At 43.5% G+C, this 20895-nt stretch overlaps 1 protein-coding gene across 3 annotated transcripts in view; it reads left to right on the top strand.

Moving 5' to 3' along the window:
• Positions 1 to 4379: 4379 nt before the first annotated feature.
• SAMD12 (sterile alpha motif domain containing 12) overlaps positions 4380 to 20895 on the top strand; it is a 176265-nt gene continuing 159749 nt past the window's right edge. For 2 of the 3 annotated variants that reach the window (XM_041407517.1, XM_041407516.1), the window contains exon 1: positions 4380 to 4596. In XM_041407517.1, the coding sequence (XP_041263451.1) occupies positions 4584 to 4596 (13 nt within the window). In that variant the 5' untranslated portion in view covers positions 4380 to 4583. The remainder of the gene's footprint in view (positions 4597 to 20895) is intronic. The other variant, XM_041407518.1, reaches the window with a different exon arrangement.

Genomic DNA, 20895 nt, shown 5'->3' with positions numbered 1-20895 from the left:
TGTCACAAACTTGCTTTGAGAGTAGAATCTGTGACATGTTTCCACATTTGTATAAAAATTATCTGTAGTTTACCATAAAGCAATGAATGGAATAATCCATTAAAACATCTGATTATGGCAAAAGTAATTCTTTGTGCATAAGATATAGGTATTATTGGCAAGTGGAATTAACTTCACACTTACAACAGGAGTAATGTTTTTATATAGTGCCATCTGCCTCAGACATGTACAGATCATATTAACCCACCCACTTCCCTTCCTTGACCTTCTATCAAATGAAGTGAAACACAAAAAATTCTATGAATCTTCTGAGTATTTTAACACTCACATACAATTTTTTTTCCTTAAAATTGAGAAGAGGGGACATGATTCTTTAAGAATATTTTAATTTATTTTAAAAAATAAATAAATAACGGGAAAAAAAATCAGAGAAAACACATGATAATGCTACAATAATGATAAAACACACCTTCCAGACATCTTGTGATTTTTTTTGAGTCTCCTACAAATCCCTAAATGCACTTTCTGTAGTATTATGGATTATTATGCAAAATATTTTTGACAATTAGGAAATGTAGGTCTGTAATGTAAACAATACTCAAAGTACATTTCAGCAACAGTATACACAAAGAATATTATGTAATTAGGCTATTACATTAGTAAATACCAAATTTCATTGCTTTAGTGACATTTAAAATCATATTACATGTATTTTAAACATGTTTATCTATATTTTCCTTGCCTAATAGCTTTTCTGAAGTCTTTCTCAGATGCCAGAACACTCCTTCTGAACATTAGCCCTTACACTTTGACATCTACCATACCTTGGGTCATTTTGTGGTAGTAAGCCTGGATCCACACTTGCATTAGAATCTGCTTCCATGGATCAGAGCATGGGACTTATACCAAAAGTCTGTTTCTCCCCTTTTCTCAGTATATGCTTACATGGGTTAAAAATTTAATTAAAAAAACAAACAAACCAAACACCTATGCATCCAGCATTTTCTCCCTGTGCCTTTCATGTATTTGCATGTGTCTCAGCAGGTTTTTAAGGAAGTGACACTTCCTAGAGAAAAAAAGAGAATCCAGAGAAACCCACACCCTCCTCCTCTCACTCCAGATCTGGCACCCACTATTCCTCAGGCTCTTTTTTCAGCTATGTGTCTGACTCTGACAAAGGGAGGGGAATTGGAAGGGAATTTTCTACTCACTGCTTCCACACCTGAATTTCCACCTACCTCCTTCACTGCAATGCCCACAAAGCTTTCTTGTTTTTCATTGGCAAACAAGTGCAGCTCCTGGCCTAGGGTGTGTGCTGAGAGTGTGCGCGAACCATCCACAGCCCTTCCCTTTTCTTCCCTCCATCCACAGCCCTCCATACTGGCAGAGGCACTGTAGTGGAAAGCCCCACTTCTCCTTCCCCATCAGTATCAAATCTGTATAGTCCTACACATGTTCCTCCTACACCTTTTCCTAATCTCAACATACCATCAGTTACCTTTGAAATACACACCTATTCCCTTGTACTCTTTCCCAGGAATAAGCAAGGCAATATAGGAGTCCAGATACTGAAATTTTAGGCAGATGGTGTGGTCCTGTTTCTGTCATACTTGAGTTTGACGACAAACTTTTAATGGTTTTTATCTCACCATCACAGTTTAGGCCCACTCAGCTAAGCAAATCACAGCCAAAAATATTCAGACACGGCTGTGCTGCTCTTCACTGCCAGACACACGTGGTGCCTGACTCGAGGTCAACGATTTTCAGATGTTTCTTAAACTGTTCCCGAAAACTTCTCCTGTGCATGTGGTTTGGGCACCAAAAATAATCATGTTTGAAAATCTTGGGTCACAATGATATGGCAGAAGTACCTCGTTAACAGGATCATCAGATGAAAGTGAGTGAGAATTTCAGTGTTTTACAGAAAAGACTTAGGAGCACAAGGGTTGTTTAAAGCTAAATGACTGTTGAATTTCTGAAAGGTGAAAGGGGAATAAAAATTTAAAAAATGATGATGGATGATGTGAGGTATACAAGTCTAACACCTTGTTTAGACTTCAGAACTCTTGCAGTAGGGCAATGCTGTTGATGGACATTAATCAACTGTACTTTCATCAGATGTTAGCTGGCAGAAGTCCTATTCAGAAATAATTAGAATGTCTAAGGAGCCTCTAGTCAGTATTGCCTTTTCATCTGGTGACCTAGGGCAAAGTACACAGCAAACTGACTGTGACTGTGACAAACCAAGTCTGTTTAAAGGAAGTTTGTTACACTTTTAAGAGAAAGTTTACAAGAAATGTCTCTGAAGTGAGGCAAGGTAAAATGAGAAGCAAGAAAGCAAGGCAGAGACAGCAAGAAACAGCTCTTTCTGAGGAAAGAAATACAGTCTTTTCCTACACTATAATTTAGCAGGGTGTTTTAAGAAAGTTAGCTCACTCTCACTGGATGCTTCTGAAAGCTCTTCTCAAAACAGATTGTAGTTTGCCATAGATTAATTCAATCAATTCACACAACCCCTTGAATCAATTCACAGGCTCTTTTCTCTAAAGAACAACATACACTAAATTACAATTTGTCTAGTTTTGACCAGAATTTGTTAAGCTTCTGATGGTTTTAGTTACTGTTAATATTACATTTCACTAGCTATTAGGTATCACACCGTACACCTTTTAACATCTGTCATGCCTTATTTGCTATCCAGTCACAGCCATAATTTTGCTGTTCTTCAGCAGGCAAGAAGTTGTAATTAAAAACTACAGGGTTGTCTAAAGGGCTTAGTAAAATTGATTAAATGATGCCCCCATCACTGGGAATGTCCTCAGGGTCCAGAACTGAAATGTAGTTACTAGTCAGAAATTCAGCATACTAATGGGGATAGGACTCCAGTGCTCCATGACCATGCCACTTTTAACTCTGAGCCTTGATGTATTCCCTCTATGGCTCCCAGCTCATTCCAAACAAGAAAGCACTGCTTCACATACGCATTAGCCAGGTAATTACTCCAACATAACTCCAGATGTTGTCACAGTCAAATAAATGACTAATATTTGAAAACATGAGTTTAATACAAAATGTTATCAAAATCACAGAAGCTTATTAGGCATTGAAGGCTGTATGTGCATATTATATATATTTGAAAACTGGGATATCTGTGAAAATCCTACTTTCTCCACAAAAAGCATGTGAGCATCAGTCCATTCTGCCAGCATATGGGATCAGGTGTGTGACTGTATTGCACTCGGGAGGACCAGCATATCCTCTCAATTTTTTTACTTATAATGCACTGTGAGTATGCCTACCACTTTGCAAACACATGAACAACAAGGCTGCTGCTCCAGGTCACTTGTATCTGGACTCATGTACAACACAAAGGGTAATAGTTCAGGTGCTTGTGAGAGCAAACAAGTCAGGTCTTCAGGGCAAAGCTGGTTATTAGAAGGCTTATGGAAAAAGTTGGGCTTCTGAGTTTCCTTCATAAAATAAATGAAGATCCAATTTTTAATTAATTTAGATATTTGAAGGATGTCAAAATTCCTGGGGTTTTTGAAGACCATATTCCTTTGCATATTGTATATTCTTGCACTCTAATTTGAGGTTTGTTTTGCAAAAATAACCTGTCAAAAATAACACTTATTAGCCACAATAGCCCTGCTAGCAAAAAGAACATGTGGCACTGTTTTCATGCCCTATCTGGGTTTGCCCTTGTATACCCTTTGCTGCTGTCCTCTTGATTTTAATGACATAACTTTGGTGAGTAGAGTAACTCATAGACTGTTTGGGAGTAGTTAATATTTACTGATACACTTAAAATGAAAAAAAATGTCTACTTCTGAATGGAAAACCCCTCAATCTTCAAAACCTTTCTGATATCTCAAAATAAAACTGCAAAGTGCACAAGCCCACAGCTGTTTTCCAGGGCAGATCTCAAGGGTGGCAGAGTGTTTGGTGTAAGATTTCTGGGGATCTGAAGCAATGGCTCGGCTACTGTGTCCCTGATCTCCTTCGTTTTTGGGATTTGTTGTAAGACCTGTCAGAGTGGGTAAGACGGACAAAAACTGAGGGCCTGACTCGATGGTGAGTGCTGTGTGTGCCTTTTTCTTTCCCTGTGGACAAACTCCTCCGGCCGGCCAGGGAGTGCGGTGGGGTGGGACGGGGACAGGTCGGGCTTATCCTGGAGCCGTCAGCCTGCATGTCTGACATCACTGAAATCCTGGAGGGAAACATCCCAGAGCTGTGAAATGAAGCCTCCTGGGGCAGGGTGCCGGCGCTGTCCCACTGCCACACAAGCCTCCGGGCACCAGTCCACGGCCGGCCCTAGTGCTGCCCTCCCTGCCCGCCGGGCACACGCGGAGGAGCCCCGGGGCCCCGCGCCGGTGGCAGGGAACGCCGATGCCTGGCCGGACTCCCGTTTCCCGGGACTACGTTTCCCAGGGATCCGCGGCGCGGCCCCGCCCGCTGTCAGCGAGCGCTGCAGGTTGATCGCCGCGGCTGCAGATGAGCGGAGCCCGCGCGGGCGGGGGGGCGGCCGGGGCAGCGCCGCCGGGGCCGGGTCGGCGGCCGGCGCACTATGCGAGGCCGGGAGGATGGCGGTGGAAGGTAAGGGCTTCGCGTCCCCTGCCCGCCGCCCCCGGGGTCCCTCCCCTGTCTCCTCCCCCGGGCACTCACCTGCGCTGTGGCGGGGCCGCCCCGGTCCGGTCCGGTCCGGCGGGACAGCAGTGTCCGCCGGCGGGGCCACACAGCCGCCCGCTGCCTCGGCCTCGCCGCGGGGCATCCCCGGCCCCCGCTCACCTCGGCCCGTTCGCCGCAGCGCCGCGGCTGCCCCGGGCCAGGTGCCCTGGAGCCGGGCCGCGGCTGCCGCCCCCGCCCGCGGCGGGGTAGGCGGCAGGGGCTGCCCGGAGGCTTCGATCGGCAACTTCCCGGCGGGCCCGGAGGTGCCGCCTCTCCCGGCAAGGGCGGCCGACCTGCGCCGCCTCCCTCCGGAGCGGCCCCGGCCCCGCGCTCAGCCCCGGGCGCCTCCCCCGCCCCGCCGCCGGTCGGTCTCCCGCGGACGCCGAGACGCCGCCGTCCCTTGCTGCTGTCCAGATCCCCGAAGTGCCCCGAGACCGCGATGCCCACGGAGCTCCAGCGTGCCCGGCGTGGGCGCAGAGCTGTGCTCGGCCCCTCCTTCCCTGAGAGCGATGGAGAAGCCAAAGGGCCGAGATGCTCAGCTCCTGGGCAGCCGGAGCTGTGAGGTGTTCATAAGGTACCCGGCTCTGGGGAAGTACCCCGGTAACTAGAGGCGATAGCTATCAAGACCTTGACAGGTGGATGCTTTGCTAGGTCTTCAGTAAATGCTGAGCTCCCTTTAGCCTTCTGACATTGGCCGTGTGTTCCGTTTACATTGAGTTTTTTGGGAAGTTGGAGGAGACAGGTGCATGAGAGAAGGCAAATCTGCTTTCCCACTGTCTGCTTCCAAGGTTCACTCTAAAGCTTTAGACTGAGGCAGTGACGGTCCTGGGATTAGTGCCTCATCTTGCTTCATTTGGTGCCCTTGAGAAAATGTAAGAATCCTGTATAAACCAGCCATCTGACCCCTTCTCCTGTGCTTAATTTAGTGTCTCCTGTGCTTAATTTAGTATATGACAGTATTTTTGTGTGTTCATCTTGTGACTACCATGAGTTTTGTTTCTTAGTTATGCTGAAATCTACAGTTCCGTCAGACACACTTGCTTTATTGCTGAAAATCATGCTGAAGCTGTCTTTTGCTGAGTACCCAAGTGAACAGTGCAAATGATAGTCCAGCAAAAACTTAAACATCCTGGAGGCAGTGGGGAGCTTTACATTGCTGAAAAACAGCTTCCTATGCAAATTCAAATAAAGGTAAATAAGACCACTGTGTCTCAAAAGGTGTCTGTCCCATCCCAAGTTGTTCATCCTAAGTGTAAGCCTCTCCCTAAGGCAAGCATTTCTTAGGCACAGGCTGCTTTACTGAATGGCAGTTTTGAAGACTGGAATGATACAAAGAAAGAAGGTAGTGGTCCTGAGTAAAAGCATTACTTTGGTGGCAAAAGCATAAGGACATGAACTGGGCATGCGTGCCCAGTAGTGGGTAAGTAAGTAAATGAAATGGACTGCCATGCACCAGATGGTTCATATGCCAGCAGCAACCCCTGTTTCAGTGTGCTCACTAATGCCATCCCACTTTATTTACTTGAAGTCTTTCTCAGTCTGTTCGCTAGATCTTTTCAGGTCTGTAATAATTCCTGTCATATCTGCAGTGCCCTCCATCTGAGAATCTCTAAAAGCTTTGTAAATATTAATGAAGGAAAGCTCTGCTAAAGCTTTGGGAAGCAGTGCCTTTCCCTTCTCCTGAGATGGAATTTTTTTCTTTAACTCCTTCTTCCCATTTCCTTCCCCCAGGATGCATCCTGCTGTGGTGTGTCAGAACAGGCATTCTTGTCTGTATGTTCTGCATTCCTCCCATTTTGTTTTTTTCTCCCTCAACTTTCTTGCCTTTGCCTGATTCTGTTGCCCTCACACTAGCACAGCACTATGACTGTTTCAGCACAAGTAGCCATGTGGCCATGACTGCTTTGTGTGTTTGTAATGCATTCACATTTCAGGCCTTTTATTATCCATCATTTTATGGAACCATGTTTCTTTGTGTGATTGTGCTTAAAAGCTTGCTTTTCTCTTAATGAGTCTTCTGCCTTGTTGGAGCCCTAGGTGTGAGCTGTGTTCTGTTCCTGGACTGTGACTTCTGGCAAGGAACACGAGGCATTATGGCTTCTGTTTGGAAAGCTGAGAGGTTACTTGTTCCTCATGACTCTGATCATCACAGTGTACAGGCCCTGCTTTAGTCTAAAGTAGAGTTGCCATTGAATCTTCTAAATAGATAGTTTTGTAGATAAATGTCCTGGACTCTGGAAGAGCAGACAGTTGGGATTTTTTTGTTTTCTGTTTGTTTGATTTATTTGTTTTCTTTGGAAACATGCTTTCCTGGTTTGCAGCTTGCAATCTTGAGGACATAACCTGCTGTACAACAGTTTTGGAAGCTTGGAAATAAGGTTTGAACTGAAGTTGTGTGGCTCCAGTCTCTGCAGCAGTCAGCTGGGAGCCTGGCTAGGATGAACTTCCTGGGCTTTTTTTATGGAGTGATGCAAGGCCTTTGAATGGTTGGGCCAACTGGTTTCTTGTGCAGACTCACGAGTGGCTCTGGGATGCAGCTGGTGGGGAGCGGGAAGGTCCCTGCGGCACAAGGGAGGCAGGGATCCTGCAGCACCGAGTTCCTGACCGGAGCCAACATCCGCTGCCCCACCAGCTACACCAGGGCTATTGTTCTATGGAAACTGCCTGTTTGTCAGCTTCAGCCGTGAACCCAGAGTCTTTGTTTTGTTTTTCCTTTCAGAAATGCTCTGTGGAGCTAAGGTGGAAATATTTTGTAGCTTATACTTTTTGGAAAATCTTTGAAAAATTAATTTTATCTAAAAAATTGCTGAAATCTTCCTCAAATCTGATTATTTTAAAGCTGTCTTAGCATGGTGTGCTGAGGTTTAACTATGTCAATAAATGTCCATCTTAATGTTCTACTTAAGGATAATATCCAAACTTTTTTACTGGGATAGCTGACAGTGGTAGACTTGCATATGTGAAGTAGAAATTTGGAGAATACTGCCGTTCTTCGCCATTTATATATAATACATACTTTAGTGTCCCAGAAGAGTTTATGGGGACTGGGAGGTACTTTGGCCTGTATAGTGCCAGTGCTTCCAGATTGATGAAAGGATTGGTGTGTGTGTATGAGGAAAGTGAGTTTGCGCTCCTTAATATGAGCCTGTTGAGATGGCAGCACTGCCAAGGTAAGTCTATTTTTAGACTCAACAGTTTTGACAATGTTCCTTTAAGTGCTTTTTCTCCTTCTAGTAAGAATGAAAGAACTAGGTCAGAGCCAGTAGAAAAAGGCTTTTGATCTCTGCAACAGTGTTCTCATTTTTATTTTTTTCAGTTTGCTCTTGTGCAGCAGAGGTAAAGGGGAAAAGGGATAAATGGTGATTTCTTTCCCCCCCTCCAGTGTTTGTTGCACAGGAAGGTGAGAGACTGACAGCACCCATCAGATGATGTCTGCATGCAGGTGATCCCACACAGTTCTGTTGGATTCCTTGCAGCTCTGATCTGTGGTGTTTTTGAGATTCCTTTGCAAAGAAAAGTGCTAATTATATCATGGAGGTCTTTCGTGGTAAGTGTTTAATGAAGTTTGGTTTAACACCTTTCTTACTGTGTATAGGCTTTGGAAAGTGCCACATAGATTTGTTGCAGGTCTCCTCCTGGAAGTTTATGTAAACTTCCAGTCTCCTATGGCTCTTCTGTAGTGGGCTTGTGCTACTGAGACCCTGGATCTTCCTATGGAATAGTACGTTTTACTAAGAAGAGGAGCCTTGCTGACATGACAATGACTGGCCTTACCCCTTGGTAATCCTTAAGGAGACTAAGACTCAAAGGAGGTTAGGGCATTCTGTGGAGTGGCTTCCAGGTTAACTGCTGCAGGACTGAAGTTATTTGCAGCTTGTAACCAACTTCTGTCAGAGTGATCCTGTGGATTTCAGCTATGTGGTGTACCTTGGTTGAACGCCTGCAGTGCCTAGCAACTCCATGGATATTGAATGCTGCCATGTGTTTCTTCAGAGACTTGAAATATGGTGAGCTCATAGATGTGCTATGCTAACTCTGCCAAGAATGTCAAAGCAAGTTCAGGATCACCCAGAGGACAGCTTTGAAGCAGCTTTCAGTGTAGGTACCTATCATGCTGTTCCAGGGTGTGCCCAAAAGTACAACTCTTCTGACAGGTATTCAGTTACTCAGCTTCATCTTATGTCTACACCCAATTTGAGTTCAGACTGGCTATGTCTCCATATCTAAGTTTCCAGGGAATGTGATCCAGTAGATGGTATTTCAGCACACTTACTTGCCTATGGAGCAAAGAAGTAACAAGCTCTGTGATTCAAAAATAGCACATGCTTCCGTCATGTTTTTGGTTTCTTCAGTAATTTCTAACCACTTGTTAGCCTGAGGGATTCAGACATGTGGCTCGGAAATAGCTGCCAGCTGGAAGCAGGACTGAGAAAGACATCTCATTTCAACTCTCCAGTTGAAGCAGTCACATTGGGTCATAGCACAGGAGATGGATAACACCATTGCTGGACGTGTATTGGACAGTGAGGCATAAGATTTGAACATCACCCTTTGATCTTGAGTTCTGTGTGTCACTTTCTGACCATTTATTGCAAAAATGCATCAGCAGTTACGAGATTCCAGACTGGAAGGTAGATCTCCTATGCACATTCATGTGGCAGTCTTGTTGGGCTGTAGCATCTTATTTCTTGCTTGAAAACAGCTCAACCTCCTGCCCAGCCCCACATTGTACGTACAGCTTCATGGTTGTGTGTGCTTCTCTGCTTTGAACCACTGCTTAGAGCTTTCCAATCTATGTTGCTGCATTTGAAAGCGAGACTGTGAGCTGAAGTTCAGAAGGTGCACTCCTTTATGGGAATTGGAGGCCCCAAAATGAAGCTGTGGCAACAAAGAATCGCCCTGAAATGGGTGTTTTCAGCTTGAGTGGATGGTGGTTATTATGGAAGTTATGTGATCATTTTACCCTCCCTGCTTTCACACTTAAACCCATATTAGGCAGGAATCAAGGTAACAAGTATAGACTTGATGTGACACTGTGTTTCCTTTGGCTGAAATTTGGTTGTAGGATAAGAGTGTTTCTGAAAACTCAGAAATACTTTCATGTCGGCCAGTTTAGATACAGTACCTTGAGTGTTTGACCTTACCCTTTAAAATATTTGGAAGACTTAGAAGCTCAAGGAGGACATTGATTAATACAAATTTACTGGTTCAGTACAGTTGAATACCATCATAAGGTTAAGACTTGTCAGGTGGTGGTGATATGTAGGTAAATGGAAGGAGTAATGCTTTGAAAGTTTGTGTGCTTTCTCCACCAGAAGGGAATGCAAATGAGCAAATGACAAGAGTTAGACTTTGGATGCATTTCCTAATGTACTACTGGAAAGTATTGACAAAACCTGTAGTGACATTGTAAGAGCTCATGTTTACTGCTTAAGTGGAAACTATAAAGTAGAACTGTTCTCGAGGGGTTTTGGAGGTTTTTTTTTTCTTTCTTTCTGTTATGTCCAAGCATGGCAGTCAGCCTCCAAGGAGGTTGTGTAGTTTTGTTCCTCTTGTTTACAGCTGAGTGTGTGAGGTCAGGGCAAGCTGCTTACAGCCACTCTAGTGCTTCGCAGTGTTGCTGTGCTGCAAGGGCTATGGCAGGAGAACAGCAGGGACAGGCTCAGAGCAAGGCACTGTAGCTGGATGGTGTCAGAGTTGCAGGCTGGTGCTGTTGTTGAGCTGATAAGCATGGAGAGGTTTCTTTCCAAAACATCTGTGTGGGCTTGCTGGTGGGTGCAGAACTCAGTGTCTGTGGAGCACTGTAGGTTTTTGTTTTGCCCATTGGTCTCTGAAAGTAATACAGCTAGTTTGCAGAGGTAGTAGAACTGTTAAAAGGCTGCTTTCCAGTTCACTCAGTATTGAGTCTTTGGGTCTGTTGGGATACTGTGCCTGGTTTTGGAGTCAGTTTTCTCTGTTGTCCTGATTGAGATGGCTTTACCCTCTTGTGCCCTGTTTTGTCTCTTGACTGTGTCTCCTTTTGTCCAGACTGTGTGATCTCTAATGCAATGCTCCTTTCTGTGAGCAAGAGATACTCAGAGTTTAAAATTGAGCAATCCTGTTGTGGGTTATTTGTCATGAAAGCAGTTGCCTTTAAGTGGGTACAGGTATTTACCCTTGCAGATTAACAATTGAACAGGTCAGCCCTCAATTATCTGCTCAAAACATGCAGAGAATGTAGAGGGAGTAGTTCTGGAAGGTGGCAAAGGCAAAAGAACTAAAAAATTGAGCAATTTTGATGTCTTCTGTAGCTGTCTGGTTTGTGCTGGTCAAAATAGCAAATAAGATCTCAAGAACTATGAGGAGAGCTCTGAACAAGGCAAGGGAGGTCTTTGTTTCTGTATCATTGCATAGTTCTCTTGTATTGGGAATGCTCCCTGCTGCTTTTGCTTGCCACACCCTAAAAGGAGAGGACTGGAAAGAATACAGAAAAGAACAGTCAGAGACATGGTGTGTTCTCTGAAGGCAGGTTACGGATACTATCATTCTTCAGCTTGGAAAAGAGATGAGCAAGTTACAAAGATTCTGATTCTTTAGCCTGGAAAAGAGATGACCATGGAGAGAATCCTTAGGCCTTGATGAATGGTATGGAGAAGGTGGAAAAAGGAACTAGGTCACAAGGCAGAGCAATGAAGCTGTAGGGTTTAGCGCTTTAAATTAAAAACATAAATAGTTTTTCATATAACACAAGAGTTCCCCAAGTGCACTTTTAACCTTGGGGATCATTCCTAATGTGCCAAGGATGTATGAATTAATGTATGCCCGGCTCTCAGGCTGTTCCTTAAGCAGTGACATAAAGGGCTAGACTTCTAGTCTGACCCAGCTTGATGACTTCGATGACAAAGTCTAGCTCATCTGCTGTGTGTCCAGAACAATTCCACTCACCACAAGAATTTGATTTGCATTGAGTAGCTGAGAGGGAAATTTGGTCAGGACAACCCAGAAACAGAGAGGCGATGGGGAATTAGGCACTGAGCTATAAAAATATTAACAGGCAGGGTCATGATGCGTAAATACAAGTAGCTTTCTTTTTCTTAGTGTATGAGAACTGATACTGTTCTGAAAGAGGAACTGTGTGCCATGTCTGATCAATGGGATTTGGGGAAGGAGGGACCTGGCATTTGGCATTAACTGTAGAAATGCCATCCTGGAAAATACAGATTCTCCACAGCAGGTAGGGTTGGAAACACCTGTACTGACCTCTCTAAATGAGGTGAAGTATGGTCTGAGAGCGACATTCAGGAAAACCTGAAGCAGATTAGATCTACAGATGTCAGCCTTAGTGGCTTCTGCCTTGAGTAGGTTTTATGTTCCCTCACCTTTGTGTAGGATCCTCCTTCTCTCTCCAGAAGTGTCCTGTTGCACAAGGACTACATAAAGAGTGAGGCAGTTGCTGTGAATAGTTGCATGTTCTGTGTGCAGCATAAGGTAAACTTAGCATTAAAGAGCAGCTTTATGACTTGAACCAGTAAAATCTACCCTAGTTTGTGCTCCTCCTGGATGAAGCAAGGAGGTGTGCAGGGGTCTGAACTTGGGCTGAAGTGAGACCTGCATTCAATTACAGGATCTAATATGCTTGCAGGGAGTATGTGATTGACAGAAATAAGAGTGTGAGGAAGACAGTGTGGATTTCAGCTGGTCTTTAGTGCAGCCCTGTCCATCTCTATATGATGTGCTAGCTCCTGTTCTTCAGCTGAACATTCAGGTTATTACTTCCCTCCATCTCCCCACTCCTTTGCTCGCCCCTGCCCTGTCTTTGTGGCTCTTTTCAAAAAAAAAAAAAATTATTTTCTTCTCCCAGAGGGGATTTTGCTTGAGTTGATTTTTCTTCTCTGCAAATAACCTAGTAAAAGCAAGAAAGAGACTTTTAATAATGTTGTTTCATAAACATAAAGAAAGAGAATTGTAATGTGCATCAATAGAAGCTTTCTTTCAGATTGTCCTCTGCATGCTCTCGGCTGACAGTTTGTTGCTACACAAATCATCTGGGATACTAGAGTGAGTAGGATACAGTGGTATGAGCAAGCAGTAGGAGGTGAAGAATTTTACTGGGGGAAGGAAAGAAGGCATTTCCAGACTCTTCAGTTAAGTGTACAAGGGAAGGGATACCCTTGAACAGTGATAAAGGAGGTAACTTTTAGGCAGTTGAGAGAAAGCCAGGACTGAGAACATAAGTCAACTGCCAAATTTCAAACTAGTTATGCTAGTGAAGATGAATAAAGTTATTTTCCTTTGCATTTTGTTGACTGTGCCTCATTCATGGGACAAGCAATAAAGCCCAGATCCATAGCGAAATTGCAGCCATTTCTGTGCCACATGTTCAGCAGACACCAGCTTTCATGAGTAGGGCAAAGGCAGAGATCTGTGCTGCATGTGTGGTACCTCTGATGCCATAATAAAGACTTAACCTCTTTGTGTCTGAGCTGTTCTTTGTGTGCTGGATAGGCTCGTTAGCATTTAAAAATGGTTTTTGATATAATGTTTGCTGAGTATAGAATTGAATAGTAGTACTGTTAGGACTTGTGAAGAGGCAGTCTCAGAAATGTAGCTTGTGGTGAAGCATGACTATCCTGCTTCCTATTCAGTGACTGCATCACAAGTTTCTTCCAAGATCAGTGGAACTAATGAAGACTCATTGCATACCCAGGTGTGTTATTACTCTTTTTTATCTCTCCATTTTCTATGCAAAATTCTTAGGGAAACAGTGGTACCTGTTTTGGAGTTTGCCTAAGTTGGTTGGTGACTGACAGTTGTAATATATGGTGAATACTTTCCTTGTGAGAGAAAATTATTTTAGGTCTCTGCCTCTCTATCTACCAATAGATTTTCTTTGGTTTTTGTTCATACAATTCTTATCTGTTGTAGCGCCCTCTTTGCGTGCAACTTTGTGTGCCTCGCAATCTTGAAATCCAGATTTCTTCACTGTTCAAGAGCATGTCTGTATATGCTTGCACAAGCCTTCTTATTGACTTACTAGTTTGTAAAACAAATTACCTACTATTTTGTATTTTAATCCATTGCTTAAATTGTTTTCTCGTGTGCAGGTGATGCATGTTACTTACTGACCTTTATTACTTTGTTCACTAAGATGCATTTTGCTCTAAGTTAATTGCATAGTTCTCTTAGTCCCCTTATGTGTCAGTATTCTCCTGTTCATCTATACCTGTACAGGATTTGTGGTAACCTGGCCTTATTTATTCACTGAATAGGTTCATTTTTCAATGAGTCTCTGTTGCTAGTGTGAATTCAAGAGCTGCTTGTACCAAGTGTACTTTTATTAAAAGAGAATGAGAAAATGCTTCAGAAATAATTTTGCTTTCCAACCACTGTGTCTGCCTTTTATAATGAAATCTTGTTGCTGTTATAAAGGCTGAACTTTGCATTACTGAAACACCAAGGTCTGTCTAGCATAGTGATGACATGCAGTCTGTCTCCTGAAGAGCAGGTGTAAAAGAAACTGTTTACAGCATTTGCTAAAGTCTGTAAGATAAGAGATGGTAAGTGAATATTGTCATACATAAAATAAATAGTTTCCAGTAGGAAAACGGTAAAAAAAAGGAAAAAGGAAGTTTTTTAGCTGAAAAAACCTTAATTACATACATATCCTAGTGGGATGAGGGTCTCAGAAGGCACACTCAACCCATAGAAGATGAGAATTTCTTATTCTGGGCTTAGTCTTTCTGTTCTGTAAAGAACTAAGGGGTCTCTTCTCTCTACATTCAAGATTTTTTTTTGGTCTTCAACCAAATTATGAGTTTGGTTTGATTCCAGACATGAAATTGCTGAGTTACTCAGTTGGATTTCTTGATATATTTCTGTTGCTGTACAAGACTTTATACCATCTTACAGCTAAAGTTTGTTAGAGAGATGTATGTGAAGTGTAGTAGCCTGTCTCAGAAAACATACTTTTTCTGTGTTCTTCTTTGGCTTTAGTTTTGGGAATTTTTTAATTATTTCTGGAGACAGTGAATGGGTTATACTAGTAATTGGCTTGATGCCATGGGATGACTACCCCATTGTCTAGCTAGAGATGGTCAGGGATAGTTGTCTCGGGAATGCCATTACCTTAAGTTTTCTTGCTAATAATAATTCTAAGGAGGTAAAAAGGCAAAAGCCTGACAAGTCACAGTTACAAATTAAAATGGATGCTTCTCCTCTGAACACTTTATCCCCTTCTGCCTCTATGCACTTTCCACACCTGTGTCCCCTTTGCTCTGCCCTTCCTGCCCTCTTGACCTGGCTCAATGTCCACTTCCTTGCTGCTGGGCTGTCACTTATCCTGTCCAGCTGTTGGGCACGGCCCACTGCTTTAACAAAGACTTGATTGTAAAATTTGTATCTTGTAAGGAGCCGGGTTTTTGTTTAACTGATTCATGATTAGTGGTCATTTATAACAAGAGGCTAGAAAGACAAGGAACTCACTGGAGGGACCTGCAGGTACAGGTGTGTGTCTGTCTGCCAGGCCCTGCTGCCTGTGTCTGTCTGAGCTTTGTGCACAAAGCTCTGGGTGCAGCTCATCAGTAGCAGCAGTTTACAGCACACTCCACAGCTCAATACCGGCCTGCCTTTTGGCACAGCATGTTTGGAATTGCTTGGTGCTGCTTTTTGATGCTGACCAACAGAAGCAGCTAGCTGGACACTAATACTACTTCAGTTAAGTACTTTGGGATTTCAGCCTTACAGGAGGTTTGTGATAAATTGATGTGACTTGTACTGAAATAGAAAAGGTCCTGACAGTTTTACTGGGCTTCTTTGCTCTATGTGAGTGGTGCTGATTTGGTGGCCATTAGACAGACAGGTTTGAGGAACAGAGCTGGCAAAATCTTGAATTTACTTGCTAAGCAGGTTGCCAGCAGTATTTACTAGGTTGCAACATAAGCAGCAGATTGTATTAATGTGAAAATTTGACTGCATTTTCAGCTGGTTCCAAGTGATGTGTTGGGGGAACTGTGCAAATTTACATTAGGTGAAGAGAGGACTGTATGGAGAAGGACATTCGGTAGGCAAAAGCCAGACAGTTTCTCAAAACTAGAAGCTGATTGATGAGGCAGATGGACCATCCATGGGAGTTACAGAAACTCATTACTATGGAAAAAATTTCTGCCAGACAAATTAGTCAAAATAGTCCTAAATTTTATAGTACAAGTTAAAGCCATCTTTATTTGCTGTTTTTAGTCTTGTTTTTTACTATTGTAGAAGTGGTAGTAACTGCTCAGGTCAGATATTTTTTAAATAATCCCATGTTTGCTAGGGATATGCAGAGCTGCTAATGAAGTATAAGCTTCTTGAAATACAAGAAGGGCTTTGCAGTGCAGATCTGTCTTGCTCATTTGGTCAGTGTGAGGAGGCATCTCAGTCTGAACAAGACTTCAGTGTTTTCAGTGTGAATGTCTCCTCTCTACCTGATCAACCCAGGTAAAGCACGTTGTGAGTAAAGGCAAGCAAAAAGCCTCAGGGATTCAGTCTTACTACTCTGGATTGAAATGTAGCCTCTGGAAATGTATAGAACTCTCATTGAAAATGCTGACTGCAAAATTTGATGTGATTGGGGGTTTAATTTGCTTTTGACAAAGAAATGGACAGCAATGGAAGGAACAAGTCCAGTGAGAGCTGCTGTCCAAAGGTGTTTTTCCCTATAAATACTTGATAAACCTTTGTGACTACTGAAATGACTGAAAAGATATTTGGACCCTTTTTATAAGGTTCCTGCTGTGTCCAACCTGAGTTTGTTAATGTTCAAGCTATATGGATGAACTTTTGTCTGTCCTTTTCAACAGTGTGTATGGTGGGAGTAGTAGGTGGATTGTATGGACTTACCTCTTAGCATTGTGCAGCTAGTCTGTGGAATGAATACATAAAATGGAGCTTGCAAGGTTGCCAGTATTTGACACATGAAAGTTTTGTAAGGATTGTTAGAGCTTGGGTGGGTATCTCCTGTGCCTGCTTTTTGTCTCTGAATAGCAAAAGCTAGCATATGACTATGATGCACACAGAACAGGGCACATGAGTAAGAAGATGCTATTTTTACTCAATCACTTTTTAGAATAGAACAATTGTTATTGCATGTAACTCAAGTACTTGCCAAATACGCTTTAATGTAGCCTTAATTGATCTGCTTAAAGTTTTAAGCAACCAGCAATATTCCCACTGAAACACGTTGTTATGAAAGGTTTGACACGGTAGGCAGTGAGAGCACAGAGGTAGCGATTGATCATAGATTTATCTGCTAAGCCTTGAGCCTACAGATGGAGAGACAAAGGCTTTCCATCTGCCCATGCTAAACTTTGGATATATCAAGGCTGTGTTTTGAAGAGTGCCTTCAGGCTTTTTTCCAGACAGAATTCACAGAGTACCCTCTAGGAAAAGACAAGGCTTGCCCCAGATGCCAGTAACTTACGATGGCTCTTGGTGACTTCTGTGTACCATCAAGCATGCTCAGACAAGCTGTCTCTTGGCTGCTTGCCATCTGGGAGGCAGGCGTGCATGGGAGGAAGGTAGCTGGGAGGGGCAGAGCATTCTTGTTGCCCTGTGAGCTCTTTTCTGAAACTGGATGTGCACCCTGGAGAGATCTGTGTGGGCATGGAACTGGCTCACGTGTATGGGCCAGCTTCTGCAGGGCAACAAATTATCTTGCTCTGTATACATGGAAAAGACTGAGTTTGTGTTCCCTATATATAAAAAGTACTCAGTGTTGCATCCTAGTTTTTTAGGACAGATGTGGGGTAATTTTTCCATTTTGTATGCTCTGCTAACTATTTTTCTCACAGAGCTTTTCACTCTCATAACTTGGCAGATCTCAGCAGTCTTTTTAGATGCTGGAAAAGTGGATATTAGATTCAGCTTTACCATTAGGTTAGGAGTACAAGAGCACTTAAGTGCCTTTGTTTTAAATAACAGTTTGTTTCATAAATGTAATCTTTGGATCTGTGTTATTGTGTCTGCCAGCACCATTCATTATTATGTTTTTGTTGCTGTGCAGTCAGAACGTCCACCCTCCTTCCTCAAAAGGAAACAAGTTTCCACCACAGAAAGCTTTCAATACAAGTTGAACAAAAATTGTTGGGGGAGCATGAAGAGAGATTAATCAACTGAGGTGGGGTTTTCAGCAGGGAAAGGAGAATATAAGTGAACTGAATCTGGATGAAGGGTTGTATTACTGAGATATGGATGATATGAGATTGTATGGAAGAATGTTGGAAGAAGTTATGTTTCAAAATATAATGATACTGCTGATACTGCTATTAGGCTGATACTGTGAGCTGATTTGGACGGTGTTTGTTGTCTTGATGTTCTGTTAAAATTTGGGACTGATCAGGTGGATGCAGTTTGGTGGAATTAAGTGGTGCTGAGGCAGCAGAGGTATTGTCAAAGGAGCAGTGTGGGAAAATGGTCTGAATGTGGAGGGCAGGATGAGATAGTGTTAGCCAGTATCAGGATAAAGAGGAGCAAAGGTCTGAACAATATTTTAGCCAGAAACTACTTTGTCTGGAGAAAGATTTTTTTTTCCAGATGAATGCCATTAAGTCCTAAAAGAAGTTTAAGATGTGTCAGCTAAGAGAGAGTGCATGGGCTGTGGTGAAGTTAGCAATTTGTGATTATTTTCTAAGAGCTGTTTAGACTCAGTTCTATGGGATGTTAACCCTGGTGCTGTCAGCCCACCAAGCCCCATTAGGTTTGATAGTTGGTCCTGGGTTTTGAGCTGACCTTATCTAGCTAAAATTATATAAGATGTAGATTTAAGAAGAGAATAAATTATTGACCAAACATTGCCCTCTTTCTCTGCCTTTAACAAATCTTGAAAGGGAACCATTTTGGTTTGTATTGACATTTAAAAGGAGGCAAGAACTCCACCTCTGTCTGCCACAAAGATGGATCTATGTATTCTGTGTGGTAACAGGAAATAACACGCCCATGCAAGGAAATACTCCTTGCTCCTATTCTCTGTGTAGCTGAGGGCTGGAGGTAGCACTAGAAGAAAATAATAGAGCTGGCTACCTAAAGATGTGTCATGACAAAGAAAGAGAAGCTTTTCAACTGACTAAGATACTTATTCTTCCTAGGAGATTAATACCCCTAGAAAATAAAAAAAAGTTCTCTTTCCCCACTTCCCCCCCTTCCCCTTTCAATATTAGCAACTCTGGAGAAGTCCCCTAGGACAGCCTCTGTTTCTTTTGCCACTCACCTGTTTTCAATTAAAAGGCAGTGGGCATCTCTGTAATTGCTAGCAGTCCCTTCCATTTTTTCTCTTTTGTGTCCTGAATGAGCCCAGTAAAAGGCATTGCTGAAAAAGCACTAGCATTTGTTACTCTTGAATGCATGATGGGCTAAGAGTCAAGCACATCTTGCCAAGTGACTTACTTAATTTTTAAGCCATCCAGGTGCTTAGAGATCTATAAAACCTGAAGTTGGAAAAGACCTTTAAAATCAAGTCATACCCTTAACCCAGTACTGACAAGTCCACCGCTAAACCATGTCCTCAAGTGCCATGTCTACATGTTTTTTTAAATACTTTAAATGATGTTGACTGCCCCACTTCCCTGGGCAGCCTGTTCCAATGCCTGACAACCATTCTTCCATGAAGAATTTTTCCTAATATCCAATGTAAACTTCCCCTAGGACAACTTGAGGACTCTGATCCTGTCACTTGTTACCTGGGGAAAGAGACTGACCCCCACCTGGCTACAGCCTCCTCTCAGGGAGCTGTAGAGAGTGACAAGGTCTCGCCTGAGCCTCCTTTTCTCCAGGCTAAACATCCCCAGGTCCCTCAGCTGCTCCTCATCAGACTCGTGCTCCAGACTCTTCCCCAGCTCTGTTGCCCTTCCCTGGACACACTCCAGCCCCTCAATGTCCTTCTTGTAGTGAGGGGCCCAGAACTGGACACAGCTCTCGAGGTGTGGCCTCACCAGTGCTGAGTACAGGGGGACAATCCGTGCCCTGGTCCTGCTGGCCACACTGTGTCTGATCCAGGCCAGGATGCCATTGGCCTTCCTGGCCACCTGGGCACACACTGGCTCTTGTTCAGTCCCTGTTGACCAGCACCCCCAGGTCCTTTCCCAAGGGCAGCTTTCCAGCCACTGTTGCCCAGCCTGTAGGACTACCTGGGGCTGTTGTGACCCAAGTGCAGGACCCAGCACTTGGCCTTGTTGAACCTCACACCACTGGCCTTGGGCCATCACTCCGGACTGTCCAGATTCCTGTGTAGAGCCCTCCTACCTTCCAGCTGATCCCAACCAACTTGGTGTCATCTGCAAACTTTCTGAGGGTACCCTTGATCCCCTCATCCAGACTGCTGATAGATATTAAAAAGAACTGGCCCTGGGGAGCACTGCTTGTGACCAGTCACCAGCTTGATATAACTCCATTCACTACCACTCTCTGGGCCTGGCCACTCGGACAGGTTTTTGTCTGGTGAACAGCACACCAATCCAAGCCATGAAAAGCCATTTCTCCGAGAGAAGGCTGTGGGAGACAGTATCAAAGGCGTTAATCAAGTCCAGGTAGACAACATCCACAGCCTTTCCCTCATCCACCAAGTGTGTTAGTCATCATGCTGCCATGTTATTGAAACCAGTATCATTTGCTCCCTCTAATGCATGGTAAATTAGTGCCATAACCCAGAAGGGTCTCCTTGTTGATGCCATGCCACCCTTCTCCCCAATCTCTATTGTTTTGGAGCACTGGGAAGGGAGGAGTTGCAATTCACAGGAGACTTGCTGCTGGCAGTGTTCTTCCAGGCAGTTTTAAGTCCCACTGTGCTATGTAATTTCTCTTTGGTGAGCACTGGAACTGGGCTGACAGCCAAAAACTGCCTGCTTCTGAATGTTGCTGTAGTGTGTTAGGGTTTCAAAGGTGTCTCTAGGAGTCTGCCTATTTAGTTAGAGAATATCCTTGCAGAAGACAGTTGGAGGAATTTTTATGGATCGCATTTGATACCAAATGTCTTCTCACTGCTGATCAGCCCTTTCTGGAGCAGGGTGTGCTGGGAATACTTTTACAGGTTGGTTAAGATACATTTACATTTTTTGTACAGGGGGGTAATTAATTATGTTACTAACAGAACAGTTTTTATTCTCAGTGTGCTGTGAAAATAGTCAGTTTTGGTGGATCACATCTGTCTTTCTATGGTCTGGAGGATAGGCAGAGTTGTTGTTAGTAGTTGTTTCGTTCGGGTAGATTAACATGATCTAG

Source organism: Onychostruthus taczanowskii, unplaced genomic scaffold (assembly GCF_017590055.1).
Source record: "Onychostruthus taczanowskii isolate IOZ18803 unplaced genomic scaffold, ASM1759005v1 scaffold27, whole genome shotgun sequence".
In the NCBI taxonomy this organism is placed as follows: domain Eukaryota; kingdom Metazoa; phylum Chordata; class Aves; order Passeriformes; family Passeridae; genus Onychostruthus; species Onychostruthus taczanowskii.
The sequence above is the reverse complement of the archived record's forward strand: the minus strand, read 5'-3'. Positions and strand labels throughout refer to the sequence as shown.